General features: G+C 39.4%; 1 protein-coding gene across 2 annotated transcripts; it reads right to left on the bottom strand.

Moving 5' to 3' along the window:
- Positions 1 to 824: 824 nt before the first annotated feature.
- parp14rs1 (poly(ADP-ribose) polymerase family member 14-related sequence 1) lies at positions 825 to 19618 on the bottom strand. Of its 2 annotated transcripts, none has more exons than XM_020644769.3 (17): positions 19444 to 19618; positions 19228 to 19328; positions 18725 to 18755; positions 13889 to 14173; positions 12941 to 13165; positions 10600 to 12833; positions 8972 to 9202; positions 8274 to 8495; positions 8090 to 8168; positions 7731 to 7877; positions 6926 to 6988; positions 6520 to 6696; positions 5156 to 5383; positions 4449 to 5060; positions 3447 to 3583; positions 3131 to 3305; positions 825 to 2206 (listed from the first exon to the last, which is right to left on the bottom strand). In XM_020644769.3, the coding sequence occupies exons 1-17, from the start codon at positions 19616 to 19618 to the stop codon at positions 1923 to 1925; spliced, it is 5406 nt and encodes a 1801-aa protein (XP_020500425.2). In that variant the 3' UTR covers positions 825 to 1922. The 2 variants fall into 2 exon arrangements, with proteins under 2 accessions (XP_020500425.2, XP_020500426.2); XM_020644770.3 differs by having other exon boundaries at positions 13889 to 14170.
- Positions 19619 to 19639: the final 21 nt, after the last annotated feature.

Raw genomic sequence — 19639 nt, 5'->3', positions numbered from 1 at the left:
CCCTGAAATGCGTACGATAAACCAACCTTGGTTTAAAAGGGGAATCTTTGTTCACTTTACCAGCGACTTTTAAAAGCTTTCTTGGAGGTAAACCCTAATCTGTAGGCCTATATGATATGAACATACGTTTTTTTTGTTGTTTTTTTTGCCTGATAGAAGCTACATCAAATAAAAATTGTGTTTCCTCTTCTTTGTCGCCTGCAAGTTTCTGACTCAATTATGTGTTTTTTTTAATGCAGTTGCTCAAAACATCTTGTCAAATGGCTTATAGTAAAGCAGAGGTTACATTTCTGCTTTCCTCAACGCCCAAAATCTCAGTGTTAAGTCTGTATCTTTGCAGCAGTAGATAAGTCAGAGGATACATTTCTGCACGTATCCAATATGACCTGCAGGTGGAGCCGTAGAGCTCAGAAACACCCAACAACAAAAACAAAGAGCGATAACATGTCTACTTTCTTTGCCTCTCAGTGATACTGTCTCACTCCGTGGTATCAATGGTCATGTGTAGGCCTACATTAACATGTGGCCATTGAGTTAACCCTCCCCGATAATTTTAATGTGCATCATAACCTGACACACTTGTGACCTTTGAGGAAAACACTGCAAAGTAAAGCAGTCCAAGAAAGCATTTTTTTTATATTCAATATTGATAATAATACATCATGCATAACATGTCACCACTTTAACAAAATAGTGATTGCAGGACAGATGTGATGTGAAAAACCACCAAGTCTGCTGCTGTAACCGAAACAAGCTGGAGAAAATGTAGTGATCAAGTATTCAAGCCTGAATGAAATCTAGAAAAAATGCACAGCACTTTGGTATACTTGTATTAGTTTTATCTGTACAAACCTGATTTACAAATGCATGACACAACGTTTTGGAAGACAGAAGACCACTTTACACTGTCAGTAGTGTTTTCTTACTCATTCTTACATCATTCTCATGTTGTGTACGATAGGAAATTGGAAAACAGGAAAGCAGATGTGTGTCATCTACATCGCCTAAAATCTCAACCCTTTAAATCTGTGTAACAGTAGATAAGAGCCAGGGACAATGTAGCTGCATTGACGCGATATGACCTGCAGGCGGAGCCACAGCTCAGAAAAAAAAATCCTCATTTACAAAACAACTGGGTGATAGAGCTTTACCTTTTATTAAAACCGTCTTACTTGGAAAAAACGGTCAGATGGACAGCATTATGTGGTAAATTGGACACATTTTCTGAAAAGTGGAGCAGGCAGAAGATGGAGAGGATGATATTCTCTGATCATTGGGGGGGTTTGTAGAAAAGCTCGGGACACGTTAGTATTAGAACATGGTCAAGTGTATTCTGCATATGTGACATTTATATCAAGAACTACTTGCTGCTGTGAGTTGGAGACAGATGTAGAGATTGAGTTATTACCTTCAAATGAAATATATATAAAACAGAAACAACACATTTGCTGTGCTTGTATGAATGTATATTTCTACAGACCTGTTTACTGGAACTACAGTTAACTTTCACTTTCCTTTCAACCTAAAAGTGATTGTAAACCTGATCTCCCACATGCATCACATGATTTCTTGGAAGACAGCAGGTCCCTCCCTGTAAACTCTCAGTACAATGTCCAGTGTAATAACTACAGAGTTTCAATTAAAGGCACTTTTTTATTAGGCATTGTTTGATATTTTCCTGCAGGATTAGCATAAAGTTTGCATATTTATATTCAAGGCAATGGCTGAGACAAGTTACACTTCCACTGAGGAGCCTTTGATCATTACTTGTAGCTTAGGAATCAGTAATAAAACAACTAAATGTACCATTAGAGCTATAAACCAAACATCTTAAGTATAAGTGAAAACAAAAGAAAAGCACATGTTGTGAGGCAGTGTCAGATATAAGGCTTTCGATTGTGTCAAGTCAGTGCATCGATGTGTTACTTGAATGTGATCAAATATTCAGGGTACGCCTGGGTGTCGTGGAAGACAACAAACATGGTGGGTCTGGCTTGGTTGTCCACAACACTGTCGTACTTCTGAACGGAGACGGCACCCTTGGCTGGCGGAGTGATCATGTTTTGTTGGCCAACGGTGAAATCCCCCGTCAGCACTCGGCAGAGGTACATGAACTTCTCCCCTTTCTGGTTTGGCCTGGAGTAGGTGTTACTGGCAGAGTAACTGGCATTGACTGCAAAGTATGTTCCGTTACCATAACACGCAGCTAAAAAAAAAAAAAAAAAAGGAAGGAAAGCAAAAATGTTAATGAGCAAGACAACCAAAACATTTATGGGCAGTATGGATCATAAAGTCCGCTTCCTCCATGTTAACAGACGGACATGGGTCTAACTAGAATTTTTTTTTTTTTCTAAAACATGGATTCTGTTATTAAAGTTCATTCTTATTATTTAGATTCTTGTCCAATTTTTTGTTTTTGTTGGGACGTTTAGTTTTAACTCAATTTATTTGTTTTCAGTCTATAAACGGAGGTATAACTCCATGATTGACAGCTGTTTTGACAAATGCAGTTCCTGCTTACTGTGCGTGTGCAGCAGATAGGCAGCCATTAGGAGAAATGACAACCAATTACATAACAAAAGTCATTGAACTTCCAGGAAGTTGCAAGAACCTGTTCTGCTATAGACTGTGCCAACTTGAGGAGTATTTGTCTTTTTTTGGTAAGTCGAATGTGTGATAAGGAGGCTCCAAATAATAATAACAATAATAATAATAATTGTAGGAGCCATGTTTAGGAAGTGCAAAACACAACTTGCAGGAGGCGTGGCCTTTAGGTTAAGGTGATACTCTATATAGATAGGAACTTTCACTGGGGTGTCAGGTGTTGCTAGACGGGGAGCAAATACACTTCTTTGACAGCTGTACACCACGCTATGAGGTATCTGAATGGAAATGTATGGATTACTGTTTGAACATCACACATATGACATTAATGAAGACAACGATGGTAACACATATATATATATATTCCTTAAAAGAAGAAGATATTGGACTGGAGCGAAGCCAGCAAACGTGTCAATTAAAAGGCTAAATTAGCCCGTCTATGTAGCCCCTCCCCTCAGTGGCTTTAAGTTTAGGCTTATATTCAAAATACATCTTATTCATATTTTTTTTTATCTCTACTTCTCACCGTTCTTTCCTGCGAAACTCCTGTTGAAGCCGTGCTCGTTGATATGGTCGATGGTGTCTTCAGTGGTGCCATGGAAGAGACGTCTCTCGTTGTTCTGATGACCGTTCCTCTGCTCCATAGCCTGCTTCTGCAACTGCAGGCTCTTCCACATTACAATGTTCTGGATCCTATCGATCTACGAGGAAAAAAAAAGAACATTTTGCAAGTTATAGATGTATTGATGCAGGTTGGTCCTTAAACATATGATGACATATGCTTTATGACATGAAAGCTGAGGTGTAAGTATAAAAAGAAAAGGCTCTTAAATGTGGTCTACCTTCAGAACATTTAGTTTGCATGAGGCTTGAAACAGAGTCAGGATTTCAGTGTGCTCTGTTGTTCCCGGCAGGATGTTGACAGCCAGACATGTTTTGTTGGCTGGATTCGGGTCCCAGGACTCAGGGATGTCTTCATCTGGTGACACAATACACAATTATAGTTGTTATTTCCTGGTATCACCAATTGATTACAACATCAATAGGTTTCTGTCACAACATTCATCATACAATCACACAAATAATGACTCATCTCATATGTATAGCTTTTTACATAAATGACGCGACGCCTGCGACAACTCGAGCTGCACTGATTTCACACTTGACATGCTTCAGTATCCACAACCACCTAACACCTCCTTCCAATTAGCGGCGTATTTAAGCCGCAGGATTTCTGGTCTCTCTCTCTCTCTGCTGACCAGTACAGGTTCTGCACTCTTGCTCAGCCCCACCGCAAACTATGTTCTGCTGCTGCATTAAATATTTTAAAGAAATATCAACGAGAGGAGTTGTCTGACTGAACTGTATTTTGGTGCAGTGCGTCACAGTAACCAACTCAAAAACATGGACAAACCGGGAAGGGGTTAGATTTCGATCCCGAGGTGGCAGTGTGCAACTCACTGTTTACTACCATCAGCCACCGAGAACTCTACCGAAGTTCTTGCCCTTAGGTTTTGATAAACTTTGTCAGCACCATAGTGTATAAGCTGCACGGCGTCAGTACGAAACTGCTCCCTTTACATTGTCTCTGAACCTTCTTATTATCGTCTGTGTCATTCTTTTTAGATCATGTCTTGCTTCCTGAGACCCCCCCCCCTCCCATCCTGTCCTATAGGGATAGTCTCTCACTCTCCCAGGTCAATCTACCTGAATTTTCAAGACCTTTTCAGGAGTGCATATGTGAAAACTGCTCAACTGTCCTCCATTATTGTGGAGGACCAAGAAGCAAGGATGTGGACAAAACATGTATCAACTCATCAGAGCATGCAGGTAAGACATTATACCTTTTAGTTTGTCTATGCGTTTTATCTCTAGGGTGCCTCCCTGGCTATCAGTCGCAGGTCCACTTGGCATTTTCACCGTGTAGTCTTGACCTTGGAGTGTTATTTTTACACTTGGTTTTTTATAATCCAAAGCTTCCTCCAGTTTGTAGTTGCTCATGGAATCAAAACTCTGAAATGCAAGCCCCGCCCTCAGGTACTGCCAGTCTGCCACTGTGCTCGCCGCCTCCACTTTCTTCTTTAGGTCCTCCTCATCCCTTGTCCTCCTCAGCATCTCATGAATCCCATGGCTGGCTTTGAGCACATTCTTGCTGACCCCCTCGATGGTCATAGAGCCTTGGCCGTTCTTGCTCTCAATCCTGATCCAAACCCTCAAGGTGTTCTGGATGTTGCTGATCTGTTTGTGGTCTTCACCGGAAAGCAATAGGATGGAGTTGTCTTGAATGGTAATGCTGTTGAGCTCTTTGATAACCAGGTCGTTGAGCCACATCTTGGCTGAGTCTACGTTGGCCCGTGTACTACTGCATAGATGGAAGCATGCAGGATCGAATGTCAGAGGCTCAATGACAAAATCCACTTCTTTCTGTGGCTTATCAGCGGACACACCCAACAGTGCTGAAAGAAAATTAAAATAAATATCTGTATTAGAATTCAACATCTAAAAATTATTTTGGCTTTTGATTGAGAGATATGATCATCACAGAACTTACATTTGACTTTGGACTGGATAGTGGAGGTTATGCTTCCCAACCAGCCTTGAGATGCACCTTTCTTTTCTTCTCTTTCTTGCATACTTCTGTGGAAGTCTTTCAGCATGGGTTGCTGAAAGATAACGATCCGAACTTTTTGCAGTTTGGTGGATGTGTTTTGGCTCAATACATCAATCACTGCGTCCAACATGGCGTCTGCTACGTGCTTTGCCTGTACATTTCCTTGACCTGAAGTGAGAAGAGCATACATTACAACACGGGCAGAGTAGCACAAACCCAACAGACTGTAAGAGACTGTAGAAACCCCACTTGAGCTTCTGTGCCTATGATCATTGCATTTCTATGAACAAGATTCATACATGGAGGCAAGTGTATTAATAAAGCATCCCAAAGGGACTTACACAGTCAAATAATAATCAACAATAAGACAATAAAATACAAATCATATTAAAATTTAGACATTAAAATCCCTTCATTTGACTGTTTTTGTTTCACTTTCTAACAGAAATAATACGCCTTTTTAAGTCAACCCATCAGTTGACTTTATTTCTTTGAGTAAGGTCTCAAAACCTCATTGAGCCCTAAACTCTATATATTCCATAGAGCTTGAATACTAGAAGTTGTTGCATTCATACCACCCTTAAAAATGTTTCTAAAAAATGATTCTAAGAGATTCAAATATAAGATTAATCAATTGGGGCTCCAGTGGCCGAGTGGTTAGGGCAGGCGCCCCGTGTACAGAGGGCTATAGTCCTCCAAGCGGGCGGCCCAGGTTCAAATCTGCATGTCATTCCCCACTCTCTCTCTATCCATGATTTTCAGATTCTATCCACTGTCCTATCTTTACAACAAAGGCATTAAAAGCCTGAAAATAAATCTTAAAAAAAATAAATTATATATATATATATAATTAAATGTATTTAATTAAGATAATGATGTCATAGACTTAAATCTAGGATCAATTAACAAAGAAGACAAATGCTGAATAAATGTAAAGAATTAAGTGTATTGTTCCTGATCGCAACCTTTCTCCCTCACACACACACACACACACACACACACACTTGTATCCATAGGAGCTGACCCCTCCCAGACCCCACACAGAAACAAAAGTGATAAATTACTGTTAAAAATAAACATACATTTTCATGTTTTCAGAGATAAAATCCCAACTGAATAGACCTTCAACAAATGTTCTGATTGTAGTTCATATATGCAAATCTAATTTTGACAAGCTAAAATTTGACAAAATCATTTCAGAGTTCCTGTGTTGTCTTTGTTACCGTAACTGAGAGGGGTTTGACAATAAATGTTAAAACGTCACTGTACTAATGTGCTCAGCACAATCTGCTGTTGAAACTCACCTGTGCCAATTGCAGGGAATGAGACAGAAGTGAGCGAGTTTTTCTCACACTGGAGGAGTGCATCTTTCACCACAATGTTGATTTGCACAGGATCCGACCGTCCGACTATGTGGAGGATCTTCTTACACTTCAGGTTGCCTGGCTGGGTAAATATCATGCCTGTGTGAGGCTGAGCACCTAAAGGTAAAGACAATGGATTTGAATGCCTCTCAACTTGGACAACAATGTGTGTGTGTGTGTGTGTGTGTGTGTGTGTGTGTGTGTGTGTGTGTGTGTTAAGATGACCCATTATTTTATGAACAATCTTCAGAGTTTGGTTTAATCACTGACTCTTCAGTATTGTCAGTATCAAGCAAGAACATTTGATATCGTTTGGAATCGACTCAAGATGTAAATTTCTCCTTACTGAGAACTTGGCATTCTGCTTCAACAGCCTGACCTGCCGCTTCCAGGATAGCTTTGGATACACCTATAGACAAGAAGGGAAAAATTATTTATAATTAAGGCTGGAACTAAATCATTTTGCAGCCATGAATACAGCAAGAAGACACATTTTTATGTCAAATACGAATGTTAAATTCAAGTGGGTCAATACCTCTATGTAGACTTACATTAAATCTAAAACATTAGAGCCCATATTCTGCCCTTTTTGGGGTTCGTATATTTAATGTACCTACTTTTGTACGTTCACAATAGCTAAAGTCCGAAAAAAGTGTCTGTTTTCATGTACTGCTCCTCCTTGCTCCCTCTACGCTCTGAGTCCATCAGCTACACTCTGCTGAGCCCACACTGTTAGACCCCACGTGGGCCAAGTCTGCTCTGATTGGTCTGCCGATCCGCTCTGTCGTTATTGGTCAGTCGCTCAGCACGCTTCTCAGAAATTTCAACATGAGCTGCAGGGCTTGCCACAACGAGCCAATGGGTTTAGATCAGTGATCTCACACTGACAATGACGTCGGACTGACAAATTTTTATCGAGGGGGGCTAGAACTGAGCGTTACATGCAGCTAATGCTACAGCTAACAGGAGGAGGTAGGAGAAGCCGCGTTTCCGCAGACTTTGAATTTTTGCACATAGATGTGCCTAAACATGCACAGGACACATGGGAAACACACTAAAGGGCATATAAAACCAGGAAAAGCATAACATGGGACCTTTAAATCATAACTGTGTTACATTGCCGAAACATTCCGGTTCTCACGATCATTTACCCGTCTTAAGAGAGAAGTCGTCATTGCTGGAATTGATGATGACATCACTGGTCTCCTTTGTTATGTCTCCTTGGACCACCTGTACAGCCACACTTCCCATTTTGGTCTCGTGTATTCCTGCGCCCGAGATGACCTTGGAGAAAGGACCTTGAGGCAACAGATACAGAAAGATTTCACAGCAGTGCAAAAGCTCATTTCTTAATTCAATTTAAGTCGTTTAACAAATACAATATGTCACATTTTGTCATGTTTTTTGTGCATGCCACTACAAAATACTTGAATGTTTACTTGAAAGTCCTTATTTGATGCGTTTTGTTGTTGTATTAAGAACAATACTATTTTGCATTTCATGAACACACCTGATTTTTGTGGGGAACTTGTTGATGCTGGACCACCGGAGGTATTGGGGAACTGCTTCTTAAACTCATCACAAAAAACCTGGAGACAGAATCAAAGACATGTCTGATACAGTAAAATCCTAAATTTAAGTTAAGAATCACTGTTAGGGTTATGAAAATAATATTATGATTTTTCTTTTCTTACCTGGATAGTCTTTGCATCTCCAGGGTAAAGGATGATCCTGACTATCTTCAGGTGCTTCGGCTGTTTCTTACTGCTAAACTCTAAGATTTCTTTCAACATCAAAGACACTGCCATGTCTTTTGGGAAGCCCAGGTTTCCAGTGCCGATAGCCGGGAGGGATATGGAGGTAAGAGCGCTGGCCTCGGCCTTGCCCAAGCAGTCACTGAAAATGCTCTTCAAGGTCTAGAAGGAAAAGCATACATGGTGTCAATAATTAAGTTTGAGACATTCAAACTTAATACTCTTCTTTAGATATGACTTGTAACCTGAAAAATAACAGACAAGAGCTGAAAGCCGAATGTGTGATGTTTTATACATGAGCAGAATATATATTTGAAATTATTTTTTGGGCCTTTTTGCCTTAATTGATAGGACAGAGACAAGAAATGTTGTGGGAGGAGAGATGAAGCAAAAGGCCAAGTTGGGTTTCTAACCCACGGCCACTGTGATGAGGACTTACGCCCTCGTACATCGTGTGCATGACATAACCACTAGGCTATTGGCACCCCAATTAGCAGAATATTTCCTAACATGTTGTGCAGAGGAAGGTGAAAGAAAAAGTGTAAATTCAAGCACATCCCTGATGGTGACCTTTTATCAGGCTCTAATGGAAGAAGTACCGTAATTGAACACATAATACACATGATGTGAGACTTTACCTCTCCTGGTGTGCCTTTGCCATTGTCCCAGTGAGGTGCAACTGCGTGAAAGACTTGTTTGCTCTTCAGATTACAGCCCTCTGTCACAATGACCTCGCCCACATTTGCACTTGGACTCTTCGCCTTTAACACCTGCTGGAGTTTTTGCCCAGCCTTGTGGAAGACTGCATTTGAAACGGCCCCTTTGGTGAGATCAAGATCTTTGGACACAGTGTTCACAATCACCTCCGTCTGAAAATGTGGATACATAAGGTTTCGTTAACAGGGTCTTCATTTTACAACAGCTTCAGTCATATCAGTGCTCAGTTTGCAAGAGAATCAGTGGATCCTTAAAGTAGGGATAGGACACTGGCGACCCCCCGGCCACATGTGGCTCACCCTCCTCACTCAATGTGTCCCTTTAAGATAATTTACAAATATCAATATATTTAAAATATAAATGAACAGCGGGGAATTGGCCATTTGAATTAAAGGATTAAGCTGAGGTTTGATATAAGTGCCTTGATTATACATCGCTGTGTTTTTGGAGGAACATGAATCGGAGTATAAGTAATATCAACATGTTATTTAATGTATGTTTTTATTTGTTTGTATATTATGTACCAACCACAGGATATTAATATTTAAAGGAAATTAGTAGATGTTATTGGCTGCAACTGTTTCTGTGTACATTTATCAAACATAAATTTGAAGAAGATAGGAGAGTAAAACATACGTTAAATAACTGGTAAATAACCTGTTCTTTGAACAGGGGAAGAAGCTTGAAAAGGCTTAAAATGTATCTGTGTTAATTTATTAAAATACAATACAAAACTCTTTGCATTTTGGTTTTAAAAATTGATATAAGGGCATACCGTAAAACCTGAAATATTTGGTATACAAGACGCACTCTTATTTTGAAGGTCTCTCAGAGAGAAAAAAAAGTGTAAGCTGTCTTCCTGTGTGATGATTTCTATCGTGTTCAGCGATGTCTACAACGTGCAGTTTCTGTGCAGCTGTGTCGTTCGTTTAGTCCCGCCTGTTTTCACTTTGTGGAGTTTGCACTCCTACTAGCTACAGTACGGTAGCTGAGCTCTCAGCCTGCAGTGAAAGTTGTGAAGCATAGACCCGCTAGCTTGCGACCTACGCTGGTCACTCGTTAACTTTAATATAGGACTCTTTCAATCAAAAGAGCACTCCACAAGGTTTATTTACAGAACAATATACCACCGTTTTCTGTAAATCCATGATTATGACCTCATGAGGAAGAAAAGATGTGAAAAAGTCACACAGACTGGTTTGTGTCAACGTCTTTCCGTGTGTGATGGTGGCTGCTGAACCCGCGGTAATGACGGCACGGCAAGCTATGTCATTTTCCTTTCATTAAAATATAATTAAAGATAATTGGCTAATTGAGAGTATTCTACAATTTAGGTACATTTTGGCTCTCCAGCAGTGAGGATTATTAAAGTGGCCCTCTTGCCCATCTCTGCCTGTAGGATTAAAATGAGATACCATGGAGTTTTTTTTTATTTTATTTTATTTTGGGGGGGGGGGGGGGGGGGGGGTTATACTAAATTCTACATAAACCAGTGGTTTACCAATAATCTAACTGTTTGTGCTTTGTGAAGGATAATAGTCAAAATTACCGTGGCATTCTCGATATTTCCTTTCATGAGAGTGATGCTCAAGCCCTCTTTGGTCTGCACTTTGCCCAAATGATTAGGGTCAGATCCAGGTTTCACAGCTATTGGAGGTTTGTTTGGGAGACTTTGTTGAGGGGGATTGACACCATAGCTCCCAAACTGCTGTTTGACAGCTGCCTCCATCGCATGAACAGCGCCATCATCATTGTTCACCAAATGGATCTTCTTCAGGGTGTTGTCATCGGACTTTTCATCGCAGTGTTCCTTTACAGCTGTGACAATGGTGGCTGCACACATGTCCAGAAGAAAGCCTTGGTTTCTGCTAATGGCCGGCAGAGCCACAGTAGTGCAGCCATGCTTTTCGGCGAGTTCTAAGCTTCCCTTAACAACTTTTCTCAACAGTGCATGTGCCTTTAAGGCTTTAGTTGAATCAAATTGGGGTCCCACTGCATGGATGACTTTTTTGCAGGACAACTGCCCCCCTGCACCAGTTATGACACTGTCTCCAGCTTTGAGTTGCCCATTCATGATCAGTTTGTCACATTCATCCTGCAAACTTGGGCCAGCGGCCTTAAGAAGGGCTGCCGAAAGACCTCCATTGAGTTTCAAATCAGGGTTAGAAGCATTAACAACTACATCTACCGGGTAGCTGCACATATCTGCCTTGCAAACGGCTATTTCAACTCCATCAGTTGTCTGAAGCTGATACACAGGTATTGGAAATTGTCTTTGGTCAGCCTGTCCATCACTAGCCTCACTAGCAAGTTGGACCAGGCAGCCAGTTTCAACCCAAAGAGAAGAAACATACATATCCTCTTTCTCCTGGAAGAAAGTCTTCACTCCTGGCTTGGGGACATTTAAATGTTCAAAGAACAAGGAAGAAACAAAGTTTTCAACCTGTTTCTTGCATTGTGAGACATGGACTCTACGACCACTTAAACAGATGGCTTCCTTTTTGTAAAGAAGCGACACTTTGCCTTCCATTTGCTTCAACCAAGATGTATTAAGTTTTTTAAGGTATTCAACTTTGGCATTGGGCTTGATGATAACAGTGTCTTCATCTTGAGCATTCTGTGTCAAGAACTCTTCAAGTTTATGACGAACACGTTCGACTGTGTCATTGTAGCCAGACACCACCACTTGTTGACCAGTGGCGCGGATTTGTATTCTTCTCAATGACTTGTTGTTGGTGCTCTCAAATTGCCTGATCAGGTCCAGCCACTCTGGATCCACCAGGATGTTACTGTCTTCAACATCAATGTAATGAGATACTAGGAGCTTTCTTAGATGATCTCCAGCTTGGGTCAGACAACTGTCAGAAACAGCGAGTAGTCGAACCCTGTTTGCGGTGATCTCAAATGCTGCGTTTATTCCATTGGATTTGAGGAGAGCATCTGTAAGTTTCTCAGGTTGTTCATCCTTCAACAAGTCAAGGACAAACTTATCTATTTCTAAGTCTTGTCGTTTCAATGCCAACATGGAATCGTATATCACCTTGCTTGCTGCAAAAATCTCATCCTTTAAACCACTTAAAACCAAATCTGGGTTGCCTCTCCTAAAATACATTTGAAGTTCTGGGTACACACCCAACAGTTTGTCCTTAAGACCATCTTGACACAGGATGTGGAAAATCATTGGTGACACTTTGATATTGTCGGATTCATTAAATTTCTCTCTGTGCACCCTTTTAGTGATCTTGTTGATGACTTCACCGAGATTTACCTCTAGTTTCTTAATGTCTGCAACAAGACCAACAACTGATACGACACCTCTGGCTTTATCAGGCACTACAACCACATTCTCATGCAGCAACACCTCTCTGATCTTCGTCTCAGACTCTTCCCATACTGTTGAATCTGGCTGAAGCTTCAGAGATTTGAATTGCGACAAAGCTTGTGCAAAGGCTGACCTCACAGTATCCCTCCACTCTTTGACGATGGCTTTGGCATCCTTTTCGTTTAGTAATGAAGGGAAAGGGCTCAGGCGCACAGACGATTGGTCGAGCTTGAGCTCGCAAAAGTGTTTTGATAATTCATCTTGAATAATCCTTACTGCTGATGGTTTGTCATTCAGATATCTCAAGACATCCTCTTCAATGGGTTCAGAGATATCAGCAGGGCATTTAAGTGAGGGCGTGTCTGTGCCATAGAGGGCTATTCCCAGAGACTCGTAAAAAGGATAAACTCTGATCTCTTCTCTTTGGATTTGGTGCTTTTTCTTCAAGATTTCCTGAAGAGCTATGGGAAGACATGTCAATCAGACAAAACATTAGCAAGTTGTCCAAAAAAAGTGCAATTATACAATTCATACAGTGATGTTTAAAAAAAAAATGTAAATGCTCTACCTTTCGGTTCTTTGAAGGTGATGAAGGCAGACTGTTCCACTTCATTGACCACAACATTTTCTACCTCGCCACCTGCTTTCTCAAAGTAAAGACGGAGGTAATCTTCACAGTTGGATTTCACGTCGTCAACTAAGGCTTGCTTTGTGACTTCAAGAGACCGGACTGTTAGTCCCTTCTTTTTGAAGGTTTTGTTATTGGGGCAGCTTTTTACAAAAACCCTGTTTTCTGTGAGAAATGGATAAAAACAGAATGAGAATGAGATTACCATACCATCAATAAAAACCTCAATTTGCTTTCTTAGACAAAAGACTTCCATAGACATTTAGCGAGGAGCGTTGATGGAACAGCAGAAAAAGTGATTCCAATAGTGGAACATGTTTTCAGCACATAAAACATAAAGTCATTAAATGAAGGCCAACGTTATACACAGTGGGACTCTATCTGTTGGACCATTTCCATCATAATATATCACAAAATAACAGCCAGTGATACTTTTGAATAATTCACTATATTCAATTGCAAAATGCTTTCAATGTGTTTTTAAGGCTACAAAAGGTTCATTAAATTATTATAAATTATTTGTTTACAAATACATCAATTCATCGAGTTGTATTGTCAAGGTTTTAATGATGAAAAAGCATATATTATGGTTATTATTTTGGTAAAATAGCATGATACATATGCCACCTGCTCTCTTTTAGTGTTAGCTGTCATAAACATGATTATTTTTTGCTGGTAGTAACAATATTTATAGATTTAAAAAAAGGTAATCATCATTGAAAGAATGCTTGAGATTATGCAGGTGCTTATTTTTATATTTGTAAAAGAAAAACTCAGTAGGAGCTGAGCTTTAAATTAAATTAGACACACACACACACACACACACACACACACACACACACACACACACACACACACACATGAAAACACACTGAGTAAAATGAGTACCTTCCCCACTCTTGAAGGTCACCACAGCAGAGGAGATTGTAGGAATGACTTCCAAAGAGTATCTTTTGTTGACAGATTCTGAGTCAGAAACCTTCAAGACATTTTCCACCAGCATCTCCAAAAACTCCTTGTTAACTGTCTCTGGTATATTTTCTATAACAGCCAAAGTGGAGCAGAGCTCTTCATCTTCAGCCTCGTCGTCTCCACCTTTCACCTCAGCCTGGACTTTGGCTGCAGGTTTGTGTTCTTCAGCACGGGGTTGTTCGTTATTCCCAGCATCATCTGCTGTTAGAGAAACAAGGTGGTTCAGAGACTAATCCTACGTCTTTTAAACTATGTTAGATAATATGAGGACCGTTTAACATTCAGCATTAATATGTTTCCTATGTTGTCCAAGAAGAAGTGGACAGCTTTAAGTACAGGTTTAATGCACAAAACAAACACTTCAAGGACACCCAGATGTGATCTCTCAAACACATTCACAGGTGGCCTGGGCTGCATATGGCCATATTTCTTAGTTTGTACTATTGTGTGTCCTTGGCTACACTAAAGGACATCTTGGTCTCTCTAACCAGGGCAACAATGACATAGAGGGCGTCTTATTCACCAAATCAGCACTGTGGCCATAGTCCTATAATATAATTCTCAGGGTGTGGGTAGCTAAAATGCTGTCATAAGCTTGTACTGTGTTCCAGATAGTAAATCCTGTGAAGTTGTAGTTATCTATAAATCCTTATCACTACTTTCTGGTGAATCTACAATTGAAAACACAATGCATAGGGACTTCCAGAAGCTAGCTAGCAGTATCAAAATGGTCTCACACCTCGGCCTATGTCCAGTGGGTACATGAACTCATGATGAGTGAGAGAGTTTTGATATTTCCTAAACATATTTTATTTCATTACTGTGATAAATTCACACTTTTGCTATGCGTTTATTGCTCATGTCCTGAGAACAATGAATTTTCCATGATTGCCCAGCTCTAATAAAAAGCTAAATCCTCTTCAGGTAATTGCTGATTGAATACCAGATTGCATGATGACGGCCAATATGTTTGGCCTCTTTTACTCTTCATCTGGTCTGTTCTTCTGCTGCATACAATCAAAGCCCACTTAAACAATGGGAAACAGGCACAAAAATCAGAAACCAGAAAAACTAAAGCTATCCCAAATAGTTTCAATTGCATAAAATCTTTGATTTAAGAGAGCTAAGAAAAGCCGGAAAGCTAACTAACATGAGCTAACAAGGAAACGTTTTATAGTTTCACTTGATTTGATAGGAAAGACTTAAAATACCTAGCTAACTAGACAGTTGTCTTATTCTGATATTTACTGATGTCTGATGGTGTCAGATGAGTTAAAGTCGGCCTAATCGTCATTGTCTTTTCAGTCACTGATCAATCTGGGAGGTTGTAAATGATTGATTGTTATGATTTTTAACAGTTCCAACATTTATATGTATTACGACTTGGATCTGAGCAGTAGGATATTAAAACAGCATTTGGGCTACTCGCTAAGACATGACATGAGAGGAACAAGGCTTTAATGTCAATGGAAATAAATACGGCCAATTCCTGTAAATAAGAATCCAAACCAAAAATACTGTATTAATCCCAGGGGGAGATTCAGGTGTTACAGTTGCTTTTTAGCATAATATAGCAGTTATAGAAATACATTTAAAAAAAATTAAATAACATAGAATAGAAATAATAAAATTTGCAATAAAATAAGCAATAAGTAAGAAAAATATGCTATAAGCGCAGAGGGTTGAAAGATAGGATAGGATAGGATAGTACTTTATTGATCCTCAGAGGGGAAATTCGGGCGTTACAGCAGCACAGACAAGAAAGCTCAAAAATACACATTAAACAGAATAGATAAGATAAATAAATATAAAAATAAAAACAGGGGGTATATACAGTACAAAATGAATGATGAAGTTAACTGGGGGGAATTGAGAATTGAGACAGTATTTGCAGAGAATGACAAGATAAAGTGACAAGTGATGATTGAAGTGACTTGGTATGATAAATAGCAGCAAGTAATGTAAACAGCAGAGAAGAGAGGCAGTGTTGTACCACAGTAAGATCGAAACAATAGTTACAAATTATAAATAGACACAATGTGCTGTGTTGAACAGTGGAGATATTGCATGGTGTGTGTATAAAGCTCAAATGATTTGACACTCAACAAGTTCATTATAGTTTACCATAAACAGTGCAGGAAAGTGGTGATGATAATTAAATAAAGTCTTAGTGTCACGTCATCAATTTGGTCTCACAAGCGCCCCCTACCTCATATCACGTCCATGTCAGATCTATCTGCTGTGTGTCTGAATCACCTCACTTGATGTTTTATAACAAGAATGACTCTTCCTAAATGACTAATCCAAACTGGTTACACAAGACGACATTCTAACGCCAGGTGTGACCCAACGTACTTCGAACCTCTAAACTCTAAACAAAACACCTAACCATGATTACCATGATTTATTTTTCATTAGGTTTGTATCAGACTCCATTTACAACCTCTTGTTAAGGGTTTAATTCACAGCATATCTGTGTAAGTCTCATAATCATTTATACTCTGGCCTTAACAACATTGCGAGGCAATCAAAATGTCTTAGAGCACAATAAATATGTGCTTTTTAATGTCTCAATAGCCCGCTTATGACAAACAGTGTGTGCAGAAAACAGAGCTAGAGCAACAGAAACAGAAAAGACAGAGTGTGTGTGAGAGAGAGAGAGAGAGAGAGAGAGAGAGAGAGAGAGAGAGAGAGAGGTCAAGTGAATGCATGTATTTATAGCACTGAAAGTGAAACTAACTCTGTGCTTGTGTAATGTGTTTCTGGGAAGCCCTATGGTTTACAAGTACACCGGGGTAAACATGTGCTCAACAGGACTGACTCATACCCCAGTATTAAAGTGGAGCAGAATATTACATTCCTTGAGCAAAAGCAATTCAGCTACCAGTTAAGCTTTTGAGTGTATGATTAGAAATAATCAGTATGACACCTAAAACGTATCCTTTGTTTTTTAAAGACAGCAGGCACTTCAAAATAACACTCATGTACCTCAGTTATTTACAAGTAAAAGCAAAATACCAGCTATCATAAGAAAATTGTGTATCCAGCTAGCCCAATTTAACATCACTGTGACTACTCTAAAACTGTGTAAACTTCGACAACTAAAGTTCTGAATCTGTAAGGAAAAGTTGATGAACTCTACCCTCATCGACTGCATCTTGTTGAGGCGGTCAGCTTGCCTTTAAATTCTGTGACACTGGCAACTATATTAATATAAATGGCTTTACTTTCATAACTAGGTCATGTATAAATAGCTACCTTTGCCAAATAAAGAATAATGTGTGATCAAGTGTGTATGTCTTGTTTTGGGGTTTATTGTTAAAATAAATCAGTTCAGTCTAGGAGGGAGGCTGAGTTTGTGGGTAAATAATACTTAACCACTGAGGAAGTGGTCCAATTAAAAAATAAATTAAAAGATTTTCAGTTATTATTTATTTCAATTAATATAATTCCATTACACTTAACCCAGTTTAGAGCCCGACCGATTTATCAGCCAGCCGATAATACCGGCCGATATCAGCAAATCCAGTGACTATCTGTATCGGCTAATTTTATACCAGATATGTGCGCCGATATTACTAGATTTATTCACCAGTCCAATATCATTTCATTTGAGTATCATTGTATTAAACTAGCATTCCTCTTTCACCAGCAGAGGGCGCTATATGGATTAAAACAAGAATTATCCCTCTCCAGAGTGAGAAGCGATGATGCACGTACATGCGCAGTTACTTTCCAGTTGAGTGAGCATCTTATCTTCATTATATCTTTTCCACCAGTGTTAGATAACTGCATTTGAGGGATCAACACAATAAATATGTGCAAATATATATCTATCTATCTCTACAGATCGAACATCATTAAGAAAGATATCGGCCAATATATTGGTATCAGATTTTTTTCTCCTCTCAATATTATGGAAATAGAATTGTCTCAAAAAGATTTATACATATCGAAATGATATGTATAAATATGCATACATTTATAAATATACAAATACAAATATACAAATATATAAATCTTTTTGAAACAATTATATCTCCACACAATATCAATATCCGTATCAATAAATAAGACCCTAGTTTTAAGGATACTATTTTTTTTTCTAGTTCTTGTAATATCAAGATACATTCATCCTTATAACTGATGTTATAATCTATAAATTCTCTTTTTGCCACAAAAGTATTTGCAGAGACATTCATAAAATGATTTAAAAACTAATCAACAAGTTAAAGGTGCACTATGTAGTTTTGGTAGAGAAGTGTGAAAGTGCACAGACTCTGTGGTTTATGTTCAAAGCTCTATACAGAAACTGTCCTCAGAGGAAAATTTGGCCTCTTTGACACCGTTTGAAGATAAAATGCTGTGTGAGAAGTTATGGTGGGGGGCCCGCAACAGTGAAACCTTAACTCTCCTGGTAGCTTTTTTTCCTTTGAATAAAATCTGTGCATTCAGTTCAGAAAATATAAATATAAAATAGGCTATATATATATATACATATATGTATATATATATATATTCACTTCTCCAGCTTTCAAATTTCACTTCCAAAACCACTTAGTGCACCTTTAAGATAAATGTGTGTGTGTGTGTGTGTGTGTGTGTGTGCGTGTGTGTGCGTGTGTGTGCGTGTGTGTGCGTGTGTGTGCGTGTGTGTGTGTGTGTGCGTGTGTGTGCGTGTGTGTGTATGGGTTTTGTGTTTGGAGACTGACAAGCCTAAATTATCAAACATTATTGTTGGAAAGTACTTACATTTTCGTTTGAGTTTATTATGTGGAGATTCCTAAAGAGAATGGGAGAAAAAAATTTAGTGACCTTTTTATAACTGCTATGGCATCTTATGTAACAAGCTCCAGATGGCACAATGCCCTTAAAGACAGCTGACAGTCTCTGAGGGAATCCAAGCAGACCAGCTGCTGTGTCAAGGATTATATTCTCTTATCACTAATAACAATGCTTTAAATGTATTTTTACCTGGGTAAAAAAAAGAGACCTCTGTCTGATAACGGGGGTTGAAGGTCCCCCAGTAGATAATAGAAGCATGCCCTTTGTCAATAATAAAATAACTTCAACTTCCTGTGTTGTTGAAAGGGAATATTACAGCAATGACTAATACTTCACACTGGTTTCCTTATAAATGAAACAACTGGATTCTCCTCATTCTCACCAGAAAGGCTCAGAATTTCACATAACTGGACACATTAAAGTTGCTGACACTTCTGGAGACTTTTTTTTTTTAATATCAGTTCACTCACCTGCTTTGTTATTTCTTCCGCAGGTAGACGAACCGTCATTTTCAACACGCCTTTGTCCAGACTCATCTGATGGACCTCCTTCGCCAAAACATTTTTCTGGTCTATGAGGGGGAGAAACAAAACCCAGTCAAGTCACCTTTAAGAAAAGTCAAAGTAAAAAGAGGGGGGGGGGGGGGGGGGGGGGAAACAGAAGAGATTAAACCCAGCCTGACTGACCCTTCTCTTCGCGGAAGCGCAACACCGCTGTCTTGCTGCCGTCTTCATAGTCAACTTCGCAGTCGCCCCCGCTGGACTTCTTACTTTGAAAGTACTTGACTAATTTGTTTTTAAGCCTCGGTACTTTCTTGTCTTCGAGCTCGACATGCAGAGCAAACGAATACGCGTCAGCCATCGTTGCTGGTCTGGCGCAGTC

The sequence above is a fragment of the Labrus bergylta genome, chromosome 13, assembly GCF_963930695.1.
Source record: "Labrus bergylta chromosome 13, fLabBer1.1, whole genome shotgun sequence".
Classification (NCBI taxonomy): domain Eukaryota; kingdom Metazoa; phylum Chordata; class Actinopteri; order Labriformes; family Labridae; genus Labrus; species Labrus bergylta.
This window is presented reverse-complemented; position numbering and strand designations above follow the sequence as displayed.